At 34.5% G+C, this 25,493-nt stretch overlaps 3 protein-coding genes and 3 long non-coding RNA genes across 7 annotated transcripts; all 6 read left to right on the top strand.

The window, feature by feature from the left end:
• Nucleotides 1–451: 451 nt before the first annotated feature.
• On the top strand, nt 452–3,231 carry LOC133692565 (pentatricopeptide repeat-containing protein At1g20230). The gene has a single exon (XM_062113614.1). The coding sequence runs from the start codon at nt 532–534 to the stop codon at nt 2,668–2,670; it is 2,139 nt and encodes a 712-aa protein (XP_061969598.1). The 5' UTR covers nt 452–531; the 3' UTR covers nt 2,671–3,231.
• Nucleotides 3,232–4,316: 1,085 nt separating this feature from the next.
• Nucleotides 4,317–4,823, top strand: LOC133692821 (uncharacterized). The gene has a single exon (XM_062113968.1). It carries the CDS (start codon nt 4,317–4,319, stop codon nt 4,821–4,823), a length of 507 nt encoding a protein of 168 aa, XP_061969952.1.
• A 1,679-nt stretch (nt 4,824–6,502) lies between these two features.
• On the top strand, nt 6,503–9,121 carry LOC133691815 (uncharacterized). Of its 2 annotated transcripts, XR_009841734.1 has the most exons (3): nt 6,827–7,312; nt 7,481–7,911; nt 8,825–9,121. It is a non-coding gene; the product is annotated as an uncharacterized LOC133691815 (long non-coding RNA). The 2 variants fall into 2 exon arrangements; XR_009841733.1 differs by lacking the exon at nt 8,825–9,121 and having other exon boundaries at nt 6,503–7,312; nt 7,481–7,992.
• A 2,973-nt stretch (nt 9,122–12,094) lies between these two features.
• On the top strand, nt 12,095–13,157 carry LOC133690935 (uncharacterized). The gene is made up of 2 exons (XR_009841538.1): nt 12,095–12,588; nt 12,729–13,157. It is a non-coding gene; the product is annotated as an uncharacterized LOC133690935 (long non-coding RNA).
• A 1,872-nt stretch (nt 13,158–15,029) lies between these two features.
• Nucleotides 15,030–19,762, top strand: LOC133692820 (uncharacterized). The gene is made up of 3 exons (XM_062113967.1): nt 15,030–15,078; nt 18,756–18,983; nt 19,292–19,762. The coding sequence occupies exons 1-3, from the start codon at nt 15,030–15,032 to the stop codon at nt 19,327–19,329; spliced, it is 315 nt and encodes a 104-aa protein (XP_061969951.1). The 3' UTR covers nt 19,330–19,762.
• Nucleotides 19,763–22,951: 3,189 nt separating this feature from the next.
• On the top strand, nt 22,952–24,266 carry LOC133690535 (uncharacterized). Its single transcript, XR_009841472.1, has 2 exons — nt 22,952–23,407; nt 23,619–24,266. It is a non-coding gene; the product is annotated as an uncharacterized LOC133690535 (long non-coding RNA).
• The last annotated feature ends 1,227 nt before the right edge of the window (nt 24,267–25,493 follow it).

Here is a 25,493-nt window from a genome sequence, read left to right as displayed (position 1 = left end):
CATGGGATTTGAAAGGAGATGAAGTAAGATAAAGAATGAAGAATATGATTTTTTTTTTCATTTCAAATGAACTTTTACATTAATTATTTAACTGTGGGTATAATACTGGTAAATTAGCACGTTAAAAATTTAGAATTTAAAATCTAATACGAATTAAGATTCACTAAATCAGTTTTTATGGCTTGATTAACCCAGTTAAAATGGGTTAAAACTTGGCCCGTCAATCTTAAATAAAAAATGAATAAAATAATATGTTATGATTTTAATAAAAATTATTTAGCCAATAATATATAAATTCTAAATTGACGTAATAATCCATCTAGTAAGTTACTTTTTCGAGTTAATTCTCATGTAAAATATGGCAACTATGCTGGTAATTTTTTTTTATTTTTTTATTTTTTTTATTTTTTTTAATATGCTGGTAAATTTTAAACCATAGGACTAGAAGTATCAAAATCCCTTACTTATTTTGGGCCGAATAAAAATACTTAAGATTCGGCGGTGGCAGAAGAGCTGTCATGGAGAGCTGTCATGGCTCGGCAAGCACTCCCTCTGTTCGAAAACTTTAGCCACTGCCTTTGTTCAGCCACAAAAGCTTCTTTATCACAAGCACATGCCCACATCCTCAAAACTGGCATTTCACTGCCGGAGACCATTCAAATATTCTCAAAGCTCAATCATTTTGGTCACGTAATCCGCGTCTTCTCTTACATGCTCACACAAGGTATCGTGCCTGATAGCCGTGTCTTGCCTACTGTCATCAAGACATGTGCTGCGCTATCGGCATTGCAAACCGGAAAACAGATGCATTGTTTTGCATTGGTATCTGGGTTAGGTTTGGACTCCGTTGTCCTGTCCTCTTTACTACATATGTACGTTCAATTCGACCGTTTAAAGGATGCTCGCAATGTGTTCGATAAATTGCCTCAACCAGGTGTGGTTACGTCTAGTGCTTTGATTTCGCGTTTTGCGCGGAAGGGGCGTGTAAAGGAGACAAAGGAGTTGTTTTATCAGACAAGAGATTTAGGTGTTGAGCTTAATTTGGTATCGTGGAACGGTATGATTTCAGGTTTTAATCGTAGTGGCAGCTATCTTGATGCGGTTCTTATGTTTCAAAACATGCACTTGGAAGGATTGAAGCCAGATGGAACTAGTGTTTCTAGTGTGCTTCCAGCTGTTGGTGACTTGGAAATGCCGTTGATGGGGATTCAGATTCATTGTTATGTTATTAAGCAAGGTTTAGGACCGGACAAGTTTGTGGTTAGTGCGCTGATTGATATGTATGGTAAGTGTGCGTGTGCTTCTGAGATGTCAGGAGTGTTCAATGAAATGGATGAGGTTGATGTAGGAGCTTGCAATGCTTTAGTTACCGGGCTCTCACGAAATGGACTTGTTGACAATGCGTTGGAGGTATTTAAACAGTTTAAAGGGATGGATCTGAATGTCGTTTCATGGACGTCCATGATTGCCAGTTGCTCTCAGAATGGAAAAGATATCGAGGCTTTGGAGCTTTTTAGAGTGATGCAGATTGAGGGAGTTAAACCGAACTCTGTAACGATCCCATGCTTGTTGCCGGCTTGTGGAAATATTGCAGCATTACTGCACGGGAAGGCAGCCCATTGCTTTTCACTTAGAAATGGAATCTTCAATGATGTTTATGTGGGTAGCGCGCTGATTGATATGTACGCTAAGTGTGGAAGAATGCTGGCGTCTAGGCTTTGTTTTGATATGATGCCCAACAGGAACTTGGTTTCTTGGAATTCATTAATGGCTGGGTATGCAATGCATGGAAAGACTTTTGAAGCTATAAATATTTTTGAATTGATGCAAAGATGTGGGCAAAAGCCTGATCATGTTAGCTTCACTTGTGTATTATCTGCATGCACCCAAGGTGGCTTAACGGAGGAAGGTTGGTTTTATTTTGATAGCATGTCCAGAAATCATGGCGTTGAAGCTAGAATGGAGCATTATTCATGCATGGTGACCCTTCTTGGTCGTAGTGGAAGGCTGGAAGAGGCATATGCCATGATCAAGCAAATGCCATTTGAACCAGATTCTTGTGTTTGGGGTGCTCTACTTAGTTCATGCAGAGTTCACAACAGAGTGGATTTAGGTGAGATTGCAGCAAAGAGAGTCTTCGAGTTAGAACCAAGAAATCCTGGTAATTACATTCTTCTGTCCAATATTTATGCTTCGAAGGCCATGTGGGTTGAAGTAGATATGGTGAGGGATATGATGAGAAGTAGAGGTTTGAAGAAAAACCCTGGCTACAGTTGGATTGAAATCAAGAACAAAGTGCATATGCTCCTTGCTGGAGACAGTTCCCATCCACAAATGCCCCAAATTATTGAGAAGTTGGCTAAATTGACCGTGGAGATGAAAAAGTCAGGTTATGTTCCACATACTGACTTTGTGCTACAAGATGTGGAGGAGCAGGACAAGGAGCAGATCCTCTGCGGCCATAGTGAGAAGCTGGCGGTAGTGCTGGGGCTTCTAAATACTAAGCCAGGATTTCCGCTTCAGGTTATCAAGAACCTTAGAATCTGTCGTGATTGTCATGCTGTTATAAAATTCATATCCGACTTTGAAAAGAGAGAGATTTTTGTTAGAGACACAAACCGGTTCCATCAGTTTAAAGGTGGAGTTTGTTCTTGTGGAGATTATTGGTGAACGAGTAAAATGCGTTTGTGGGATTGCTGCTATGATTCTTAACAATACTGAAGATCCTTCTTGTAGAACGACTGGGAGATCAGGTGAGTATTGTCTGATAAAATCTGAAGCTGACTAAATGGAGTTAAAAAATTTCACTGGAGAAGGATTTACATTAAAACCTTTGTAAATGTTTTGGCTCCCTGGGAAGACCCGTCAGTGCTACCTCTAGTGGAGCTCGTTGACAAGAACTTTTGGGCATTTTAAAATCACCATCAGCACTCATTTTGTTCATCCAAAATATTCTGATTCTGAATTGGTGATGAAATGAAAATATCATGCTGAAACCAAAACCAAATTCTACTCTCTGACCCCTTCTCCGGGCCTCTTCACATCTGTGCACGTGTATGTAACTACACTGCATCTATTGTGAAGTGCTTCTGCACTTCTGTGCTCCGCTTATTGTTTTGATGCGTGAGCTTCTCTACTGTGAAGTTTTGGAATTGTATATTGTCCAGGGCAATTGTTGAACATTCATAGTCAGCTCGAGGCAATCCAGCTGAACCTTTAATTTTCTTTTCACTTGATTATGCCTTTTATTCTGTTAATAACTTAAAGTTGTTCATATGCCCTGGCTGGCTCTGAACTTAATTCTTCTGTTGACTATAATCATATCCACACGTTTACACACTGTAACTAATCATCAAAATTCAGGAGTTCTCTGCGGCCAATAAAAAGAGGGAACTTTTGGGCATTGATCTGGAGCACTGAAAACTCTCCGGTTGGGGAGATTGGTGCTTGGCATGGCAATTTCACCCAAAGCAGATGGACCTAAACCAGGCCAAATGGTTAGGAAATTTTTAGATCTGATCAGGTTTTGAGCCGGGTTCGGGTAAAACTTAAAGGTAGAAAAATCAGGTTTGGGTTAGTTATGGATATTGGTCTGTCCAACTTGAACCTGAATCCGAACCCAACCTGAATGTGAAAAAATTACAAGTTTACCAAGCTAATACTAAATAGTTGTAAATTATGACATTTAGGTGATTGTGTTTTGAGTTTGGGTTATGGATATCCTATTGTACTCAAAACCTAAGAGGATCTGTATGAAAAAAAATCCATACATATTTAAGGCAGGTTAAAGTAATTATTTTGGGTTTAGATTGGGTATCAATAATATTGTCATCCTTAATGGATAAAAGACAGCATGGATCATCAAATACCTATATTCGGGATGTAATAGATGGCCTAGATTCCTAGCAATAAGAGTTTTTTTTGTCTAATCCTGCTTCAAGTATTGGCTTCCCTTCTGAATCGCATCTTTCCATGCATACCCTCTTGTTAAATTTCCCATTCTAGTCCACAAGGCCCTTGTTTATGATGATATCTATGTCACAGCAGTAATAATGACATCTAGTGGATCATATATTTTCTGGTTCAAAATCATAGATATATGGCGCTCTATTTCTGAACAGCAAGTTGGTTTTATTACAAGATTATAGTTGTTGAACTAGTTTGGCTTACTTCACTTGCTTTCAACTGCTTCCTCTTTCATGCCACTTCCTATTCCAACTGCTCCTACTCGAGTTTAGCAGTTAAAACTAGCAACGTGTGCTAAATTCCCTGGTTATATAAGGTCTCTGGTGCACGAGTGCATTGAATTCATTACAATGGGGGTCTCCAAGTCACGCAAATACTGTATTCTTCTCTATGTTTTTCTCATCTTCCTCGTTTCTTTTATTTGCAACGCACAAGCTTTATCAACAGTTGCAGATCAGCATGTCCTAGACGTGCCACCAAATGATGAAAATACACCGGCTCGTGCTTCCCCTCCGGTTGCTGCTCCTATTCTAAACAACGTGCCTCCTTTTGGAAAACCATTAAGCAGCCAAGGGCAACAGTCTCCACTAGGTTACCAGCAGCAACAAGAGCTGAATAATCCACCGCAAGACATTAATCAGCCTCGGTCAGGCCTTACTCAACCACTTTCTTCTCTGAACCAGCCCCTCTCAGGCACTAGTGTGCCCTTTTCTGCTTTGAATCAGCCTTTTGGGGCCAGTGATTCCCAAAACTTACTGAGAAACCTTCCTTTTGCCAGTGGAGTTTCTGTGGAGAAAACCTCTACTGATCTGGGAGTCGTTTTATTTCCCCTCATTACATTGATGGCTACGCTCTAGTTTGCCACTATAGCCGATTTAGGACCATCATCAGCCAATCTGCCCAGCATGTGCTTCCAATCTACCATCCCCTTCCCGGCGGCCGGCGACTTCCATGTTACCCCTTTTTTTTTTTTTAAGTGATTGTGTATGTTCAATGTGAGGATGGTTCCGCACTACACCAGTGTGGAGAAACATCTGAAACCTGTACCTTAATATGATGATTTTAACATATTAAAATATGTTTTCTTTATCTATGTTTATGTTTTATAGATGTTATTTGTGTTTATTTCCGTGTTTAAAAAATATTTTTAATTTTTTTAAAATTAATTTTTTACATATATTTTTATATTATTTTAATGTTAAAAATAATTTTTTTTAAAAAAAATACTTTAAAAAATAACTATTTAAACATTCAAATAAGCTACAATTTAAATAAATTTACATAATATACTATCATCTCTAAGTGCAAATGAAATTTGTTATATATAAAATAATCGAATGGAAAATGTTTTCAAAATTTGTTATATTTGTTTCGCATTAAAATTTTTATTATATATATATATATAATTACTTAATTTAGTTGATATATTAAAAAATATTTGTAGTCATAACGTTTTGTAAAATATTTTAAGTACATTTTAACCCACATGCCATCTAATTGTTTTCACCACCACTCTCGCCATTGCAGCTAGTGTAGTTGCTGTTGTCGGCTCAGCCATCGTGGCAGCATCTGATATCGACATCAACCCCATCTCTTTTTAGTTATGATTGCCAGCATCATCAACACCTTTGTCACAGCCGATACCACACCTGTCATTGTTATTTTATTATAACTATATTTTTCATTACACTGTTAAATTTTATGTAAATATATTTTTTATTCGTAAAATATTTAACGTAAATATATTAAAATATAAACTCTGTAAAATATTTTATGCAAATCACACACCCATTAAATATATTAAAAAGTTATTTATGCAAATCACACATGTATTAAACATATCAAGAAATTAAATTTAGATGTTTACATTTTACTCACGGCTCGGAGCAGGAAGAAATCTAGTCTCATGGGAAATTTGTTGGGGCAAATAAGAAAATTAGATTTTACTAGTTTTAGAGTAAAAAATTAAAATTATTCAAACAGAAAGCTGAATTTTTTTTCCTGGAGAGCCGGCCCGGACCCCTGCCAGTCCCGCTTGTTTCCACCACTGCTCATGACGCAAAATCTAAGTGTCAAAGAAAGAAAAAAAAGAAGCAAGCCACCCTCGAAAACCGAGAGATATTCCTTCGTTTACCAAGCTGCATCACTATCGGTTTGAATTCCTCTCGAATGTCTTGTACGCGGCAGCAAACTTGGAAACATCAAAGAAAGCTGAATTTTTTGGTGACTCCTTGAGCTTAAAAAAGGAGGGTGGTTGGGCTATTGACTCGGGGGCTGGAAGGCAGAAGCTAACGGCATTCCTCATGTCTTGTACGCGGCAGCAAACTTGAAAACATTAATTTTATGCACTCTTTCACCGTTATTGGCTGATAAGGTCTTTCATAATTTATTTGCATGTTACAGACTGATTGCCGAAAAGAATCTGTCTTTTCTCCGCGTGATTCCTTGCGCCCTTCTCCGAGTAAAAATTTCAGTTGACATGGAGAAAAGGGTCCTTTTGAATAGAACTCAGTGATTGTTTGGTGTTATTGTTGAATTGTTTTGCTATCTAATATAAAAAAATTAATTTTTTTATATTAATTTTATTATTTTAGTGTACTAATATTAAAAATAAAGTTTAAAAAAATTAAAAATAAATAATATTAATTTTTCTTGTTTTTTTATGGGTATCTATAAAAACAAACAAGAGAAATCGTCTCTTTTTTTTAAAAAAAAAAGAGTCTCCCAGTTTTTTTTTTTTATTATTAAAAAAGAAGACATCCACTGTTTTGTCTCTCAAGAAGACGTGCCCCATGTTTTCCAAAGCCCTGCATTTCCTATATAAAGAGCAAGGGAGTCCTGGGGAAACTCAAAAAAAGGAAGTAAGAGTAGAGTTTGAAGAAATGAGAGAAGAGTCTAGCCAAACTAAAAGAGGAAACTAATATAATCTCTCTGCAGAATGCTGCAAAGCAACATCGTCTAGATCTAAAACATAAGATCAAGCCGAAGTTGGTTTGCTGCACTCTGCTGGGAGATTAGATTAGTTTCCTCTTTTAGTTTGGCAGCCTCTTCTCTTGTTTCCTCAAACTTTTCTCTTACTTCCTTTTGTCCCTCTCTTATGCCTTTTTGTCCCTCGCTAATCTCACTCATCTCAGATTTTATGTGTCAATATAGGTCAATATTGATCGAGGAATGACCCTCGAAATATATACCAGACTCTTTCTTGAGTTGCTCCATCATGTTACTTTGTTCACCAGAGAGTATAAAAGCTTTAAAATAGAATGGTTATTTTCCTGACACCAGCCTGTCATCTTGGTTCTGAAGCTGAAGTTCCATTTCCATCTTCAACGAATCACTAATTTATCAGGTATGCTCTTTTTTTTTTTAGGAGTTATGGGTTGCTCTTGGGTTGTTTTCATGGACTTTTATAATCTGCAACAAGCCCCTTCTCCAATTAAAAGCGTGCAAAGATTTCTATTTTTTGCTCTGGATCAAACAAGGGATAAAGAGGATTTTTCATTCATGAGATTTGCAGGAATTGTGATGTTCTTTGAAGTCAAAATAATCAAAGAACAATAAGAGGTGTTTGTTCTGATGGAACGGAAAGTGAAAATGCAAAAGCAGGGGAGAAAAGAAGAAGATTTTTTTTCTGTACACGGAATGGTCGAGAAGAAAGAGAATGGGATCTGGGAAAAGAACATCGCAGAGGTACAGTTCCTGGGCCCTTTTCGCTGCGAATATATTGTCAACCCCTCCCAGCTGTTCGCTCAACAAGTGATAAAAATATGCTCTACTTGTTTGGAAAGCCTAAAAGCAAGCGAGGAAGCAGTCCAAGTAGGGCTGCCGATAGCAACAGGCGACAAATGATCCACAAAGAAACCAAAAATCCTACTGGTTTAACACGTGACTGTCACACATCTTCATCTTGTCATATTTTGGACCTTACATTGTGTGATCTTCCACCAGGTAGTTGAATTAAGAATAAACTTTTTTATTTATTTCCGACCATTATACAAATGAATAGTACAATGAGTTGTTTCCTTGTTATGTTGTTAGAAGAATGTGGTTTTTTTCTTTCCATTTTCTTTATCTGAACCGTCCCTTCTCCGGCCTTTTTGAGTGTTTCCTTTTGGGGCCAGTGACGATGGAGGAATGAGGAGGAAGGTAAACATTATGTGTAGCTCTGGACTAGTATGCTAGAGGTCCAATGAGGTCTGTGTAAACCATGGCCTAGCCGCCCTAGCATAGCTGATGAAACCTGTCTGAAGATTAACAATTGCTGTCTTTTTTAGGTTCAACTCCACGAAAACAAAAACTGGGTCGACTGAAAATAGCCCAGATCAGGAAGCCTTACCCAAACACACTCCCGTAGCTCTTAGAGATTGATGTTCAATCTTGACCGAAACACCCTCAACCGCCCCCTTGTTTTCATCCTAATATGGCAACCAACATAACTCTTAACATGATGGAGGAGGATGTTCTTCCACCATGCAACAAAAAGCAACAAGAAAGAAGAATAAAATCCAATCATATCTTTCACAAATGTGAACCCATCTCCTCGAAGTAATATCCCAATTAATTATTAATTGCTGGGTTTTGTCCCTCTTGAGAATGTGTTTTTTTTTTTTTTTGGCTTTCAATCAACCTTTATGGTTATGTAGCCAGCAGGACTAGATTACCAACAGTTCCTCTTCAGAAAAAGGTTCCCATGGCCTTATACGTTTGAGGTCCATTTATTTTCTAGATGGCTACTTGGATTACCGAATATTTTAAGTTTTGATGCCCCAACCTAACTAATTAAACACACACAGATAGGATTAATCATTTAAGTGGTGGTTCAAAGCTTGAAACTAAAAGATTTGTTTTCTTGTGGTTTTAGGTTTGAGCCCTGTAGTTGCTTATATAATGGTTACTGGAAGTTTACATGATCGTTAACTTCAAGACTCGTGGGATTAATTGAGGTATGTGTAAACTAGTCCAAACACCCATGTTAAACTAAAAATAAATTATCATGTATTACTGTATTATAAATTTTTATGGTACATTGTATATATGAAGTCGACCCAAGCCAGAATATGGGAGGAGCTCAACCTCAAACAAGGCTATACAATATCCGATTTGATTTTAACCCTACTAAAATGGGTATGGAAATAGAGAGCATAGAAATCTAACTCAATCAACCCGTTATAATTGTTTCTGTTTTATCTTTTAGAGTTGGAGTAGTATATATTTTTTAATATGTGCCTGCCGAGCCTGTAAGGCATCCGATATTTCTTTCCTTCCCCTCACCTTCATTTTCTTTTTTATATATTTATTTTCGAAGTCTTTTTATCAGTATTTATTGCTGAAGTTAATTAGTACTGTTACAATTTAGATTCAACTTTAACAAGCTCGAAGGTTGATGAACTTGGCCAATGAACCTCGTAGCTTCATGATCCTAATGCCAAGAAATAATTAACAATAATGTGTTCATGCAGCCTCCTTTGGCAGGATCAATTCTTTATTCTAAAGAAAAAGGGGCGGTCGATTGTTTATTCAATCAAATGATTGAGTAGAAATGCAGCGGATTCCAAAATAAAAATAAAAATAAAAATGATAGAGACCAACACTGTCCATTTCATTATACTTAGCTCATGGGAATTTAAAAAAAAAAGGACTCGGGGAACGAGATAGATGGTTTTTTAAAAAATATAGTCAAATTAGTGAAAATTCTTTGTTGCGGTTGAATTTAATTTAATTTAAAAAATTGAATTTATATATTTTTAAAAAATAAAATTTAGTTTATTTTATTTTTTATATTACCCTCGCTACCTTTTTTTTATTTTAGTCTTTTTTTAATAAAAAAAACTGAATGGGTATTTAAAAAAATAGTTTTAATATTTTTTTTAGAATTGCAAATTAAAGAAGTTGATCTCTTATTTATTTTTGTAGCATTTTTAGATAATAAATTCTATTTAGAATTCAATTTTTAATACTCAAAAAGATTTCAAATATGAAATTTCATTGCAAATAATTAGCCTAATTCATTTTTGAGTTTATGTACTAGTTAACAAGTTTAATACAAATATTTAAATTTGTTTAAATAATTAATTTAATAAAAATTATTTTGAATGTGAATCTTTTCACGTTTAATTCTACAATCATGGTTATAGAATTAAAAAATTAACAACACACGTCAATTATACAAATGATATGAACAGTTTTAATAACATTTAAGAAATTTATCAACTTAGTTCATAATTTCATGCGATAAAATAGGTTCAGCTAATAGTTTTTCAAACATGGAACTGGTAGGTTGATTTGTGATAAAAGCACCCAGTTGACCCATGAAATGCTGGCTGGATCAATTAGTAATTTAATCGTTTTATAATCTATCAATTATTGTCTGTCATAAAATATATATTAAGAAAAAACATTATCTAAAGTGTGGTGCAATTTTACGTAAAAGAGAAATATTATAAAATAAAAAAGATATAAGAAACCACAAGAAATTGATTATTAAATTAAAAGGATTAAAAATACTAATCAAACACTGATCAGTATTTAAAACTCGGTTACCCCTGGAAAAAAAAGCTCTTTTAAAAATACCTCATTGATTTTCATCCGTATCAAGATTATAAAAAGTAAAAATAAAAACTACATGCAATAAAAAATTATATAATTTTTTTTACAAATTTATCAAACACCATAAAATTACTCGAAATCATAGTCAAAGTGCCGACGTTCCTCTAAGAGTATTTTTTTAGTTTCTACCCAATAACAGGAATATTTTTTTCAGCGATACGTACCCATAAAGAATTAACAGCTTCTTTTATTTATTTTATAGGTATCCTCTCTTTCTTATACATTTTTTATTCTGATAACTTTTGTTTTTTATATAATCAATATAGAAAAAAAAACATTTGATTAATTAAGTAGTTTTTATATTTTGTACTGGCTCATGAATAATTGTATTTCAAACTTTAATTTTATATAAATTAAAATAATATTTTTTTATTTATAAAAAAATATTTTTTATTTATTTTGCATAAGAAATCCTGTTTTCATAATAATTTTAATTAAATATTTAATTTTTAAAATCACAGTTAAAAATATTTTTTAAAATTTATTTTTTAATCGCAGTAACCACCATCCAAGTGTTTGGTATTGTGGTAGTTTTTGTTGTTGTGATTTGAAAAAAGTTATTTTATAAAAAACATTTTTAGTTGATGTTGGTTTGATATTTATATATGTTTGATTAAAATTGTGGTTGAAATTAAGGTTGAACAAAAAGTAATTTAATGTGTTTGGTGATATATATCAATATTGATAGTTTTTAATTTAAATATTATAGATTTAACTACTACTATTATATCATGAGATAAATAATACTTTATATAAAAAATTTTATTGTTCCATTAAACTATCTACAATTTCATCACGTACAAAATTCATTCGACAAGGACTACAGTTTCCATGGTTTTTTGAGAGTACAACAAAATCAGGTAAAATATTATCATGAACAAATTAGAATTACGATCAAATTCTACAAATACTACGTCATCATGCGATCTCCTTCTAAATTCATCCGATAAGGACTATAATTTCTATGGTTTTTTGAGCGTATAACAAAATCAGGTAAAATATCATCAGAAACAAAATTGGGATTACGATCAAATTCTGTAAATGTCACGTCATCATGCGATCTCCTTCTAATTTATATAGTGTCATTAAATAATATTAAACACTAGTTTTTTGAATAAAACACAATTAAAAAAATTATATTTTTTTATTGTTAACATGAAAATGTAAGCGAATAAAATCACTCCCTGCACACTGTTTACCTTCTTTTGTGAAGTAAATAGTGAGAATAAATTAATTCATTCTGCATTGTTCACTTAACAAAAATAAACGTAAACGGTGGCGGCGAAGCAGCAGGTTGCTTCTCCTAAAACTATGTTTCTATTCTATCTTTTGATGGGTTTCATATTTTAAAAACACTGGTTACTATTTTAACTAAATAGGTATTTTTTTATAGTTTCTTCAAAACATAACCGCTGCCGTATAGCGAAACACACCGACTAGTTGATTATGCGTTACCCTCAAAGAAAGACTCTGGTGGTATAAATGATGTAAGTGTCATTCCATAATCAATGGCCTCGATTTTGATTTGATCTTGTGTTCAAGGCAAAAGGAAAAAGGATGAGGTTGGTGGGATTAGCAGGGGGCAAAAATGCATGAGAAACTGAGAGAGGGCCAAAAGGAAGCAAGAGGAGAGTTTGAAGAAACGAGAAAAGAGTCATGCCAAACTAAAAGAGGAAACTAATATAATCTTTCTGCAGAATGCTGCAGAGCAACATCGTCTGGATCTGAAACATAAGATCAAGCCGCAGTTGGTTTGCTGCACTCTGCTGGGAGATTAGATTAGTTTCCTCTTCTAGTTTGACAGCCTCTTGTCTTATTTCCTCAAACTTCTCTCTGACTTCCTTTTGCCCCTCTCTTATGCGTTTTTGTCCCCTGCTAATCTCACCCATCTTGTTACTTTTTCCCATCAGACAGTAATTCAGAGATTTAAAATGGCATGGTTGGTTTTTCTGACACCAATTAACCTGCCATCTTGGTTCCGAAGCTGAAATTCCATTTCCATAATTACTAATTAATCAGGTATGTATGCTCTTTATTTCTTTTGGGTTTTATGCGTATGCTCGTGTTGTTTGCAAGGATTTTTATAACCTGCAACCAGCACCTTCTCCGATTAAATGCATGCAAATTAAGATTTCTATGTTTTGCTCTGGATCAAACAGGGAAGAGTAATTTTCTGTGAAAGCAATGTTTTCTTTGCGGGTTTACTTCACATGGAATAAGCAACAAGAAAGAGGATGGACTCTGGTAAAAGGACACCGCAGAGGCACAATTGCTCCGCAGTTGTCTTTTTTCCTGCGATAACTTCAGTCAACTCGTGCCAGCTGTTCGCTGAACAAGAGATAGAAGGTGGCCTACTTCGGAGAGACAAAGGGCAAGTGAGGAAGCAGTCCAATTGGGCTGCCAAGTGACAAGAGACAGGTGATCCACCGACCAACAAAAAATTCTACTGGGATCCAATTTATTATTACCGGTTTGTCACTGTAGCTGCGGCTGCTGCTAGAAATAAATGCAGGATTGACGTGTTTGGTTAAATTGAATTATACTTTTATTTTATATGAATCCCACTCAAAAATTGAGGTTCAATTTCAGTTTTTGAAAAGCAATTTATAATTTTATATTCTCTTCTTTTTCACCGCTAATTAATTAACACAACTTTCCCAACCCGATCTCACATCCTTTGTTCCCTCGGATTGACTGATTCTAATTTTTCTTATTACTCATTTCTTATTACTGTTACTTTCTTTATTTTTCTTTGATCAACATTAATATAAACTTTCTTATCACTATCACTATTACAAGTTGAAAAGTCAAGACCCATGTCATAATCAATAAAAGCTCTCTTATTATTTGTTCAATATATATCGTTCAAGACATATTTTATATTTAGAAATTATATGTATAATAGTTAATTATGTATTTTTTAATTGTTAAATAATCTTATATAATATACTTTTTTAAAAAAATTATATATCAACTACGTACGTAATCTAAATAATGTAAGGCACTATGTAACAATTTCATTTTCAAAGCCAAATTTTTTAGTTTTTTATTCATCAGCGTGATTAATAGATTAAGTGCCCGTTTAACTATAATATATATATATATATATATATATATATATATATATATATATATATATAATATTCTTTTCAGTAATTTTACAATCAAACCTCATACAAAAAAATATATTAACCAAACATAATAAATTATTTTTTTTAACTATAATTCCAACCACAGTTTTAACTAAATACATCAAAATTAAAAAAAATACCTCACAAAAAACATTTTTTATTAAACTATTTTTTTTAAATCACAACCACAAAAATTATAATACCAAATAAATTCTTTTTAGACTTTTAGTTGGTGAAGAACTTTTTTTTCTTCACAAATCTTACCATGTTTTACATTTGTGGGAACGTCCCGCAGGTAGTTGAATTCAGAATAAAGTTTTGTATTTCCGAGAATTATACAAATGAATAACAGTACAAAGAGTTGTTTGATTGCTTCCTTGTTATGTTGTAAGAAGAATGTGGTTTTGATCTTTCCATTTTCTTTGTCTGTACCATCACTTCTCCACCCTTACTGGAGGGTTTCCTTTTTGTGCCAGTGACGATAGAGGTGTGTGGAGAAAGGGAAACACTCTGTGCAGCTCTTTGTTTTAGTTTGTGATTCTGGACCGGTATGCTAGAGGTCCGATGAGGTCTATGTAAACCATGGCCTAGTTTAGCCCCCTCAAGCTGATGAAGCCTGTCTGAAGATTAACAATTGCTGTCTTTTCTCAAGTTCAGCTCCCGGAAACAGAAAGTCAGTCGACCGGTAAAAGCTCAAATCAACAGCCCTAGACACACGTCCTCTAGTTGCTCTTAGATATTGTTTTAGAATAGAAAAGATAAAAATAATAAAAATAAAATATATTTGATTGAAGAGACAAAGATACATGTATAAAAATAAATTTGTCTTTAAGCAAGCTAATTTTAAAATGAATTTTTATATTTTTAAAATAGAAAATACAAAGAGGACATGTCTTCATAAATAATATTTATTATTTTTATTTCTAAAATATTTTTTTTATCAAAAATACAATTTTGGCTTTATCTTTTTTTTCCTATTCTAGAATAACAATCACAAGCTAGCTACTTTAGAGATTGATATTAATATTAAATCTTTATTGAAACACCCCACCTCCCATTTTTCCCCTAGCATGAAACCCGACATGACCATAACATTCCAAGTCAGAAAAGCAAAAATATAGAAGACTAAAACCCAATCATATATGTGAACCCAACACCTCAAAGTAATATTCAGAGTATTAATTGTTGGATATCGTCCCTTACGAGAATGTATTTCTTGCATCGAATCAACCTTTCTGGATCGGTAGCCAGCAGGACTAGATTACCGACCGTTCCTTTTCAGAAAAGGTTCGCATGGCCTTCCACGTTTGAAGTCCTTCTATTTTCCAGATGGCTATTTGGATTACCCAGCGAATTAGTCCTGCTCTTTCCGACCTATGCAAGTCTTGATGCCCCACGCAACTCGTTAATTAAATACACACAGATATGATTCAATTATTATTATTATTACTGCACGTATTAATATGTACTAGTTGTTTTTTACACGTGATATACTGCGGAGGGTCGAATTATTTTTTAATAATTTTCTTTTAAAAAATATTTGAAAGTAAAACTTTTAATACATAATAGATGAAAAACTTTTAAAATATTAAAACGGTGATATCTTCTAGAGTTTAGTTTTTTTTTATGTGTCGAATGTTTTTAAGGTAAAAAAAACATTTAATCTTAACTTTTCTCATTATATGAAATCATTTAACATAAAAATCAACTATTTAGTTGGCTGAAATTTTCACCAATAATAATTTTTTCTTTTTAAGATAGAATTCAGTGACCCCCTCTCTCTTCTACGCATAAAAAAAAATTGAAAAAAAAATAAAAGTAAAGTTTGTTACTAAAATGTATTTTTAAAAAAAATTAAAGGAATCAATTAAATCTAATAACTTTAAAAGATAAGGAATTAAAATAAAATTTTTCAAATAAATTGCATAGATATTAGATACAACCTATTTTATCTGTGTTTTCCATTTAAATTATATATCTTTCAATTTAATTTTCACCCAAAAAATATGTAATTGAGTTATAATTTTAACTCAGATATTTTAATTGTATGAAAATATTAAATTCAATTATTTTTTAAAATTATCTATTTTAATTTACAGTAATTTGCGAGAGAGTATATAATCAAGATAGAAATAGTGACAACGCTACATCTTTTAGCTTTGTACTTAATAATTATAGATTAATATATTAAATTAAAAAAAAAACTATACATGAACAGCTGATCCAATCAGGAATACGACAAAGATTTAATCTGAAACCGGGTTATACAATTTCCGAATCAATTTCAACCCGGTTTAAGATGAATATGGAAATAGAGGAGGTAAAACTCTAACACCAACAAATTGCAGTTTCTGATTTTATCGTTTAAGGCTGGACTCTTTAGTATATGTTCGTTGAGGTTGTCAAAGATATCCGATATTTCATTCCTTTCCCTCTCCTTCAGAGCTCTTTTTTATCAATTTTTTACTGAGCTCAGCAAAGAACTAACCTCGTAGCTTAAAAACCCCGAGATATCCTTATTTTCAAGTGTTCTTAAGTTTAAACTCTGCCTTTAATGCCAGAAAATAATTAACAACAATGTGCTCATGCGGCATCCTTTGCCAGGATCAATTGTTTATTCTAAGGAAAAATGGGATTGAATAGAAATGCACTCACTACATAAAACAATAAAAGAAAATTTAATTAGAGACCAACACTATATATACCTTTTTTGCATTACAACATGTTTTTATTTAAAAATATATTAAATTGATGTATTTTTAAGGGTTTTTTTTATGATTGTAATGTATTGATATAAAAAAATATAAAAAAATTATTTTAATATATTTTTAAATGAAAAAACTAATAACACATCAATTATAAAATGATACTGAGAAATTTAATAAGAAGTAAAGAACTGATTGACTTGCTCCATAATATTAGATGATGAACTAGATTCACTTAAATATTTCTTAAACAATAAACTGCTAGGAAAATTTGTCATAGAATCACCTGATTGACCCAGTAGACATTGGTTTGATCATCAATTTACTAGTTTTAATAGTTTTTCAATTACTAATCAAGCTCACATATAAATAATTTCTTATCCAAGAACACCCTCAATCTCTTAGGTCTCGCTCGTTTTTGTGATTTGCTTGGACCTCGGTGCTTTTAACCAATTATATTATTTTTGCATCTTTTCTGTACTAAAATTATATTATTTTTGCATTTGAGAAATCTTTTGAGAGAAATTAAAATCAGATTTTACAGTGGATTACGTGGTTATCTCAATAACTGCCACGTATACGAGGTCAAGTAGCGAAGGACGGCGTCTTAAGAAGTTACATTTTCGAGGGAGAAGACTTTTTTTTTATTATTATTTTAAGAAGACGTCTTTTCTTCTTTTCTTTTTAAGAAGGCGTCGTCCATCGTTTTTCAGAGCCCTGCGTGGGTCAATGCGTGTTCTGTCAATCACGTGGTCGTAGAAAATTTTAAATGAAACCTAGATTTTTTTTTATGAATAGTTTTTGTGGTGGGTATTATTTTTTAAAATATTTTCATTTGTTAATAAATTAAAATAATTATTTTATTTTTAAAAATTTATATTTAATATTAAAATATCAAAACAATCTAAAAAATAAAAAAAATATTCTCACAAAAATAATTTCAAACAATAAAAATAAATATAAATATAAACGTATATTAGCATGATGATTAGCTTGAGTTTTTATTTATGATATAAATAATCATTCTTCGACGAGGAATAGTTTTATGTTTAAGTCCATGTATATATATAAAAAATATTAAATAAACCCAATTCATATTTAATATTGTTAAATAATATTTATGTGGTCTTATTTATTAAGGGTAGAATAGTACTTTCAGTTTGACCTATATATACTCTATTTGTATTTAGGTTAAGACTAAGCATTCATAATATACAGATTATTCAGAATTCTAGCCTCCTTTCTCTATTTGATCTCAATTAATTTAACATGGTATCAGAGCTGGTTTTATGAAACGAGGCTTAATCCCAAGCACAAGTTCGCGGATCCAAATTTTTTGGAGTAAGATTTTGTCTTCCGCTTCTGCAAAATTTGGTATTTTGTCAGTTTTTGCAATTATTTTGGTATTTCATCTACCCTTCAGCTTTTGCAATTTGGTATTTGCGTTCAGTTTCTGCAAATTGGTTTTGTGTTTTGGAGTAATCGTTTAATTTTGAGAAGATATTTGTTTAGTTTCTGCAATCTCTGTTCAGTTTCTGCAATTTGGTATTTTGTTTTCCGCTGCTTTTGCATTCTGGTTCTCTGTGATTGTTGATTATGGCTACTGAAAGAGATGATTCGCTTCAGTCTGTGAGTGTGAGGTTGGATGGGAAGAACTATTCGTATTGGAGCTATGTAATGCGAAATTTTCTTAAGGGTAAGAAGATGTGGGGGTATGTTAGTGGAACTTATATAATACCTAAGAATATTGAGGAGGGGGATGTTGTTTTGATAGATACATGGGAAGCAAATAATGCAAAGATCATTACTTGGATCAACAATTCTGTTGAGCATTCGATAGGTACGCAGTTGGCGAAGTATGAGACAGCAAAAGAGATTTGGGATCATCTGCAAAGGTTATTCACGCAATCAAATTTTGCAAAACAGTACCAATTAGAGAATGACATACGAGCTCTTCATCAGAAGAATATGAGTATTCAAGAGTTTTATTCTACTATGACAGATCTTTGGGATCAATTGGCTCTTACAGAATCAGCAGAATTAAAGGCATGTGGTGCCTATATTGAGCGTAGAGAGCAGCAACGATTGGTACAGTTTTTAACAGCGCTTCGCAGTGACTTCGAAGGACTTAGAGGTTCAATTCTGCATCGTACTCCACTGCCTTCTGTTGACTCTGTTGTCAATGAGTTATTGGCTGAAGAAATACGTCTTCAGTCTTATTCTGAAAAGGGAATTCTTTCTGCTTCAATTCCTTCTGTACTAGCAGTACCTTCTAAGCTATTCTCTAATCATCAGAATAAGCCTTACACAAGGGTTGGCTTTGATGAGTGCAGTTTAGGTAAGCAGAAAGGTCATTGGAAGGCTCAGTGTCCTAAGTTGAGACAACAGAATCAAGCTTGGAAGTCTAGCAGTCAGTCACAATCTAATGCTCATCGACCACCTCAGGGTTATAAACCACCACACCACAATACTGCAGCAGTAGCTTCCCCAGGCTCTATTACCGATCCTAATACTTTGGCTAAGCAATTTCAGAAGTTTCTCTCCTTGCAGCCACAAGCAATGTCCGCTTCTTCCATAGGTCAGTTGCCTCATAATTCCTCAGGCATGTCACACTCTGAATGGGTCTTGGATTCTGGTGCTTCCCATCATATGTCTCCAGATTCCTCATCTTTTACCTCAGTGTCCCCTTTGTCCTCCATTCCTGTTATGACTGCTGATGGCACTCCCATGCCCTTAGCAGGTGTTGGTTCTGTTGTCACACCTCACTTGTCTCTCTCTAATGTTTATCTTATTCCAAAACTCAAATTGAATCTTGCGTCTGTTGGTCAAATATGTGATTCTGGTGATTATTTAGTCATGTTTTCTGGTTCTTTTTGTTGTGTACAGGATCTGCAGTCTCAGAAGCTGATTGGGACAGGCCGTAGGGAGAATGGACTATATATTTTGGATGAGTTAAAAGTGCCAGTTGCTGCTGCTACCGCTGCTGCTACTACTGCTGATTTGTCTTCTTTTCGTTTGAGTCTTTCATCTTCTAGTTTTTATTTATGGCATTCCCGTCTAGGTCATGTTTCATCTTCTCGTTTGAGATTTTTGGCATCCACAGGAGCTTTAGGAAATTTGAAAACTTGTGACATTTCTGATTGTAGTGGATGTAAACTGGCAAAATTTTCTGCTTTACCTTTTAATCGAAGTATTTCTGTTTCATCTTCACCATTTGATTTGATTCATTCTGATGTATGGGGACCTTCTCCTGTTTCCACAAAAGGAGGGTCTCGATATTATGTCTCTTTTATTGATGATCATACTCGTTATTGTTGGGTTTATTTAATGAAACATCGTTCTGAATTCTTTGAGATATATGCAGCTTTTCGAGCTCTTATCAAAACTCAACATTCTGCTGTGATCAAATGCTTTAGATGTGATTTGGGTGGGGAATACACCTCTAATAAATTTTGTCAAATGCTTGCCTTAGATGGAACCATCCACCAAACTTCATGTACAGATACTCCTGAACAAAATGGTGTAGCTGAAAGAAAACATAGGCACATTGTTGAAACTACTCGTTCTCTCTTGTTGTCTGCCTTTGTTCCTAGTGAGTTTTGGGGAGAAGCTGTTCTTACTGCTGTAAGTTTGATTAATACAATTCCATCTTCTCATAGTTTGGGTCTATCTTCTTTTGAAAAGTTATATGGGTATATCCCTGATTATTCCTTATTTAGAGTTTTTGGTTGTACTTGTTTCGTTCTTCGTCCTCATGTAGAACGCAGTAAGCTATCCTCTCGATCCGCTATTTGTGTCTTTCTGGGTTATGGTGAAGGTAAAAAGGGGTATCGTTGTTTTGATCCAATAACTCAGAAACTTTATGTGTCTCGTCATGTTGTCTTCCTTGAGCATATACCTTTCTTTTCTATTCCATCCACTACTCATAGCCTGACAAAATCTGATCTTATTCATATAGATCCTTTTTCTGAGGATTCTGGTAATGATACCTCTCCCTATGTTCGATCAATTTGTACTCATAACTCTGCAGGTACTGGTACTTTACTCTCTAGCACATCTGAAGCTCCATTCTCATCTACAGCCCCTCAAGCTTCATCTGAGATTGTGGATCCACCTCCACGTCAGTCCATCCGCATTCGTAAGTCCACAAAACTACCAGATTTTGCTTATTCTTGTTATTCTTCATCATTTACTTCCTTTTTAGCTTCTATTCATTGTCTCTTTGAGCCCTCTTCCTATAAAGAGGCAATTCTTGATCCGCGTTAGCAGCAAGCTATGGATGAGGAACTTTCTGCTTTGCATAAGACAGATACTTAGGATCTGGTTCCTCTACTTCCTTGTAAGAGTGTTGTTGGTTGTCGTTGGGTGTATAAGATCAAGACTAATTCTGATGGGTCTATTGAGCGATATAAAGCTAGGCTGGTTGCAAAAGGATACTCTCAACAGTATGGTATGGACTATGAGGAGATATTTGCCCCGGTTGCAAAAATGACTACTATTCGCACTCTTATTGCCGTAGCTTCGGTTCGTCAGTGGTATATTTCTCAGCTTGATGTTAAAAATGCATTCTTGAATGGAGATCTTCAAGAAGAAGTTTATATGGCACCATCTCCTGGTATTTCACATGACTCTGGAAATGTTTGTAAGCTTAAGAAAGCATTATATGGTCTCAAACAAGCACCTCGTGCTTGGTTTGAGAAATTCTCTATTGTGATCTCGTCTCTTGGCTTTGTTTCTAGCAGTCATGATTCTGCTCTTTTTATTAAGTGCACTGATGCAGGTCGTATCATTCTGTCTTTATATGTTGATGACATGATTATTACTGGTGATGATATTGATGGTATTTTAGTTTTGAAGACAGAGTTGGCTAGACGATTTGAAATGAAGGATTTGGGTTATCTTCGATATTTCCTGGGTATTGAGGTAGCATACTCACCTAGAGGTTACCTTCTTTCTCAGTCAAAATATGTTGCAGATATTCTTGAGCGGGCTAGACTTACTGATAACAAAACTGTAGATACTCCTATTGAGGTTAACGCAAGGTACTCTTCTTCTGATGGTTTACCTTTGACAGATCCTACTTTATACCGCACTATTGTTGGGAGTTTGGTATATCTCACCATTACTCGTCCAGATATTGCATATGCTGTTCATGTTGTTAGTCAGTTTGTTGCTTCTCCTACTACTGTTCACTGGGCAGCTGTTCTTCGTATTTTGCGATATCTTCGGGGTACAGTTTTTCAGAGTCTTTTACTTTCATCCACCTCTTCCTTGGAGTTGCGTGCATACTCTGATGCTGATCATGGTAGTGATCCCACAGATCGCAAGTCTGTTACCGGGTTCTGTATCTTTTTAGGTGATTCTCTTATTTCTTGGAAGAGCTAGAAACAATCTATTGTTTCTCAATCATCCATCGAAGCAGAATATCGTGCCATGGCATCTACTACCAAAGAGATTGTTTGGTTACGTTGGTTACTTGCTGATATGGGAATTTCCTTTTCTCATCCTACTCCTATGTATTGTGACAACCAGAGTTCTATTCAGATTGCTCATAACTCGGTTTTTCATGAGCGCACTAAGCACATTGAGATCGATTGTCATCTTACCCGTCATCATCTCAAACATGGCACCATTGCTTTGCCTTTTGTTCCTTCTTCCTTGCAGATTGCAGATTTCTTTACTAAGGCGCATTCCATCTCTCGTTTTCGTTTTCTGGTTGGCAAACTCTCGATGCTTGTAGCTGCCGCATCGTGAGTTTGAGGGGAGATGTTAAATAATATTTATGTGGTCTTATTTATTAAGGGTAGAATAGTACTTTCAGTTTGACCTATATATACTCTATTTGTATTTAGGTTAAGACTAAGCATTCATAATATACAGATTATTCAGAATTCTAGCCTCCTTTCTCTATTTGATCTCAATTAATTTAACAAATATCATGTACTAACTAACAAATTTATTAAAAATTTATCCAAAACCATCAATTTAATATATTATATTTAAAATGTAAATATTTTCCTATTTAATATCATAATCATAATTATTAAAATGGGAAAATTAATAACACATCGATTATAAAATGATATGGACAAATTAATAAATTAGATTTAGTTTCTGCACAAGTAACGGGAATATTTTTTAGAGTGATCCTCGTAAAGTATTAACTACTTGTTACTTTCATTTATTTCGCCCGTCTCGCGCTCGTCTTTGTAATTTGCTTGGGGCTACGGCACAGTGCATTACGTGGTAGCCTCCACAACTGCCACGTATAGGAGTTGTGCATTACGTAGTAGCCTCCACAACTGCCACGTATAGGAGTTTTTCTTTTGTTTTTTGGGGTGAAATCACGTATACGAGGTTAACTAGCAAAGGATGCGTCTTTGAGACTGTAGACGTTTTTTATTTTTGTTTTTTGTTTTTTTAAGAAGACGTCGGCCATCGTTTTCCAAAGTCGTGCATGGGGTCCATGCGTGTTTCGGTAGGAAAGCTCTCCTATATAAAGAGAATTGCCTTCGAGTCATGGAGACTCAAACAAAGAGTCTGATATATACGATGGAAGGGATGAGATAGGTGAGATTAGCAGGGGGCAAAACGGCACGAGAAAGGGCCGAAAGGAAGTAAGAGTAGAGTTTGAAGAAATGAGAGAAGAGTCGAGCCAAACTAAAAGAGGAAACTTATATAATCTCTCTGCAGAATGCTGCAAAGCAACATCGTCTAGATCTGAAACATAAGATCAAGCAGAAGTTGGTTTGCTGCACTCTGCTGGGAGATTAGATTAGTTTCCTCTTCTAGCTTGACAGCCTCTTCTCTTATTTCCTCAAACTTCTCCCTGACTTCCTTTTGCCCCTCTCTTATGCGTTTTTGGCCCCCGCTAATCTCACCCATCTTGTTACCTTTTTTCATCAGACAGGAAACCAGAGATTTAAAATGGCGTGCTTGATTTTTGTCATCTTGGTTCTGAAGCTGAAATTCCATTTCCATAATCATTAATTAATCAGGCATGTATGCTCTTTATTTCTTTTGGGTTTTATGCGTATGCTATCGTGTTGTTTGCAAGGATTTTTATAACCTGCAACAAGTACCTAGCTTGTTCAAATAAAAGCATGCAAAGATTTCTATATTATGCTCTGTATCAGACAAGGGAGAAAGGGAAATTTTCATTAATGAGATTTTCTGTTTTCTGGTCATGAATTTGGATATTCTTTGAAGTCAGAATAATCAAGAACAACAGGAGATGTTCGCTCTGATGGGACGGAAAGGGAAAGCGCAGCAGGTGGAGAAAAGAAGACTAATTTTCCGTGAAAGCAATGTTTTCTATTTGGGTTTACTCCCCGTAGAATGACCGAGAAGAAAAAGAATGGACTCTGGCAAAAGGTCACTGCAGAGGCACAATTCCTGGAAGCTTTTCTCCTTTTTCCTTCAAGGGCTATTGTCAACTCCAGCCAGCTATTCGCTGAACAAGTGATAACACATGCCCAACTTGTTCAGAAAGACTAAAAGCAAGGGAGCAGTCCAATTGGGCTGCTAATAGCAACAAGAGACAAATGATCCACAAAGCAACAAAAAACTCTACTGCTGTTGTCACACATCTTACCATATTTCGGACCTTATATTGTGTGAACGTCCGGCAGAAAGTTGAATTCAGAATAGTTTTTTTTTTTTTTTAATTTCCGATCATTATACAAGGTATATTACTCCCCTAACAAATGTTACAATGAGTTGTTTCCTTGTTATGTTGTTAAGAAGATTAGGTTTTGTTCTTTCCATTTTCTTTAGCTGAATCATCACTTCTCCAGCCTAACGAAGACCGTTTCCTTTCCGGGCCAGTGTCGATAGAGGTATGTAGAGAAGGGTAAACATTCAGTGGAGCTCTTGTTTTAGACTTTTAGTGGGCGATTCCGGACTGCTATGATAGAGCTCCGATGAGGTCTATGTAAACCGTGGCCTAGTTTAGCCCACCGAAGCTGATGAAGCCTGACTAAAGATTAACGATTGCCGTCTTTTTTAAGTTCAGATCCCCATGAACAGATATTGAGTCGACCGAGAAGAGCCCAAATAAAAAAGGCCAACCCAAACTGAAACACCCCCTCCACCTCCCTTTTTCCCCCTCCCTAGTGTGGTACCAATCAATCATCATGACTCTAACATGATGGAGGATGATCCTCCACTGCATAAAAAGAAGAGAAAGAAAAAGACAAACATCCAATCCTATGATTCTTCAAATGGGAACCCAACACCTCTTATTGTTGGGTTTTTGTCGCTTTAAAGGATGTATTGCTTGCATTGAATCAACCTTTTGGAGCAACTAGCTAGGAGGACTAGATGCCCATCCGTTCTTTATCAACCGATCCTGCTCTTTCTGACTCGTGCAGGACTGGGTGCCCCAAACTAACTCATCAATTAAATACACGCATAGGATTATATATTATTGCACACATTAATTTTTATTATATATAAATATATCAAATTTTTTTAAAAAAAAAACTATAGAAAGCTGACTCGATCTGGAATATAGCATGGACTTAGTTTTAAACCAGGTTATACAATATCCGATTTATTTTTAACCCGATTTAAATGGGGATAGAAAATAAAAAAGAAAAAGCTAAAAATCTAACTTATTCAACCCTCATTGTTGTCCCGAGACATCCAATATTCCCTCCCTTTTCCTCCCTATAACGGGAATATTTTTTAAAAAAATATAGTAAAATCAGTGAAATGTTCAGAGAAATTATTAGATAAATATAATCCATCCATTAAAGATCATGGACCACCTATAAATTTATTACAAATAATTAAATTTATCAGCGTCATTAGCTTAATAAATCATATTTAGAATGTGAATCTTTTTATGTTTAATGTTAAAAGCAATTAATCATAATTACGAAATGAGAAAATTAACGGCATATTAATTACGAAAACGATGTGAATAAATTCAATAAGAAGTAAAAGTTTTATTGACACTGAATTGATAGGAGGATTTATCGTAGAAGCATCCAGTTGGCCCACTGGTTAGGTTAATTTAATATTTTTATAATTTATCTATTATTGTCCATCGTAAACCGTAGTTGCTCCTCTCCCACAAGAAAGT

This window comes from Populus nigra, chromosome 4, assembly GCF_951802175.1.
Source record: "Populus nigra chromosome 4, ddPopNigr1.1, whole genome shotgun sequence".
In the NCBI taxonomy this organism is placed as follows: Eukaryota; Viridiplantae; Streptophyta; class Magnoliopsida; order Malpighiales; family Salicaceae; genus Populus; species Populus nigra.
The sequence above is the reverse complement of the archived record's forward strand: the minus strand, read 5'-3'. Positions and strand labels throughout refer to the sequence as shown.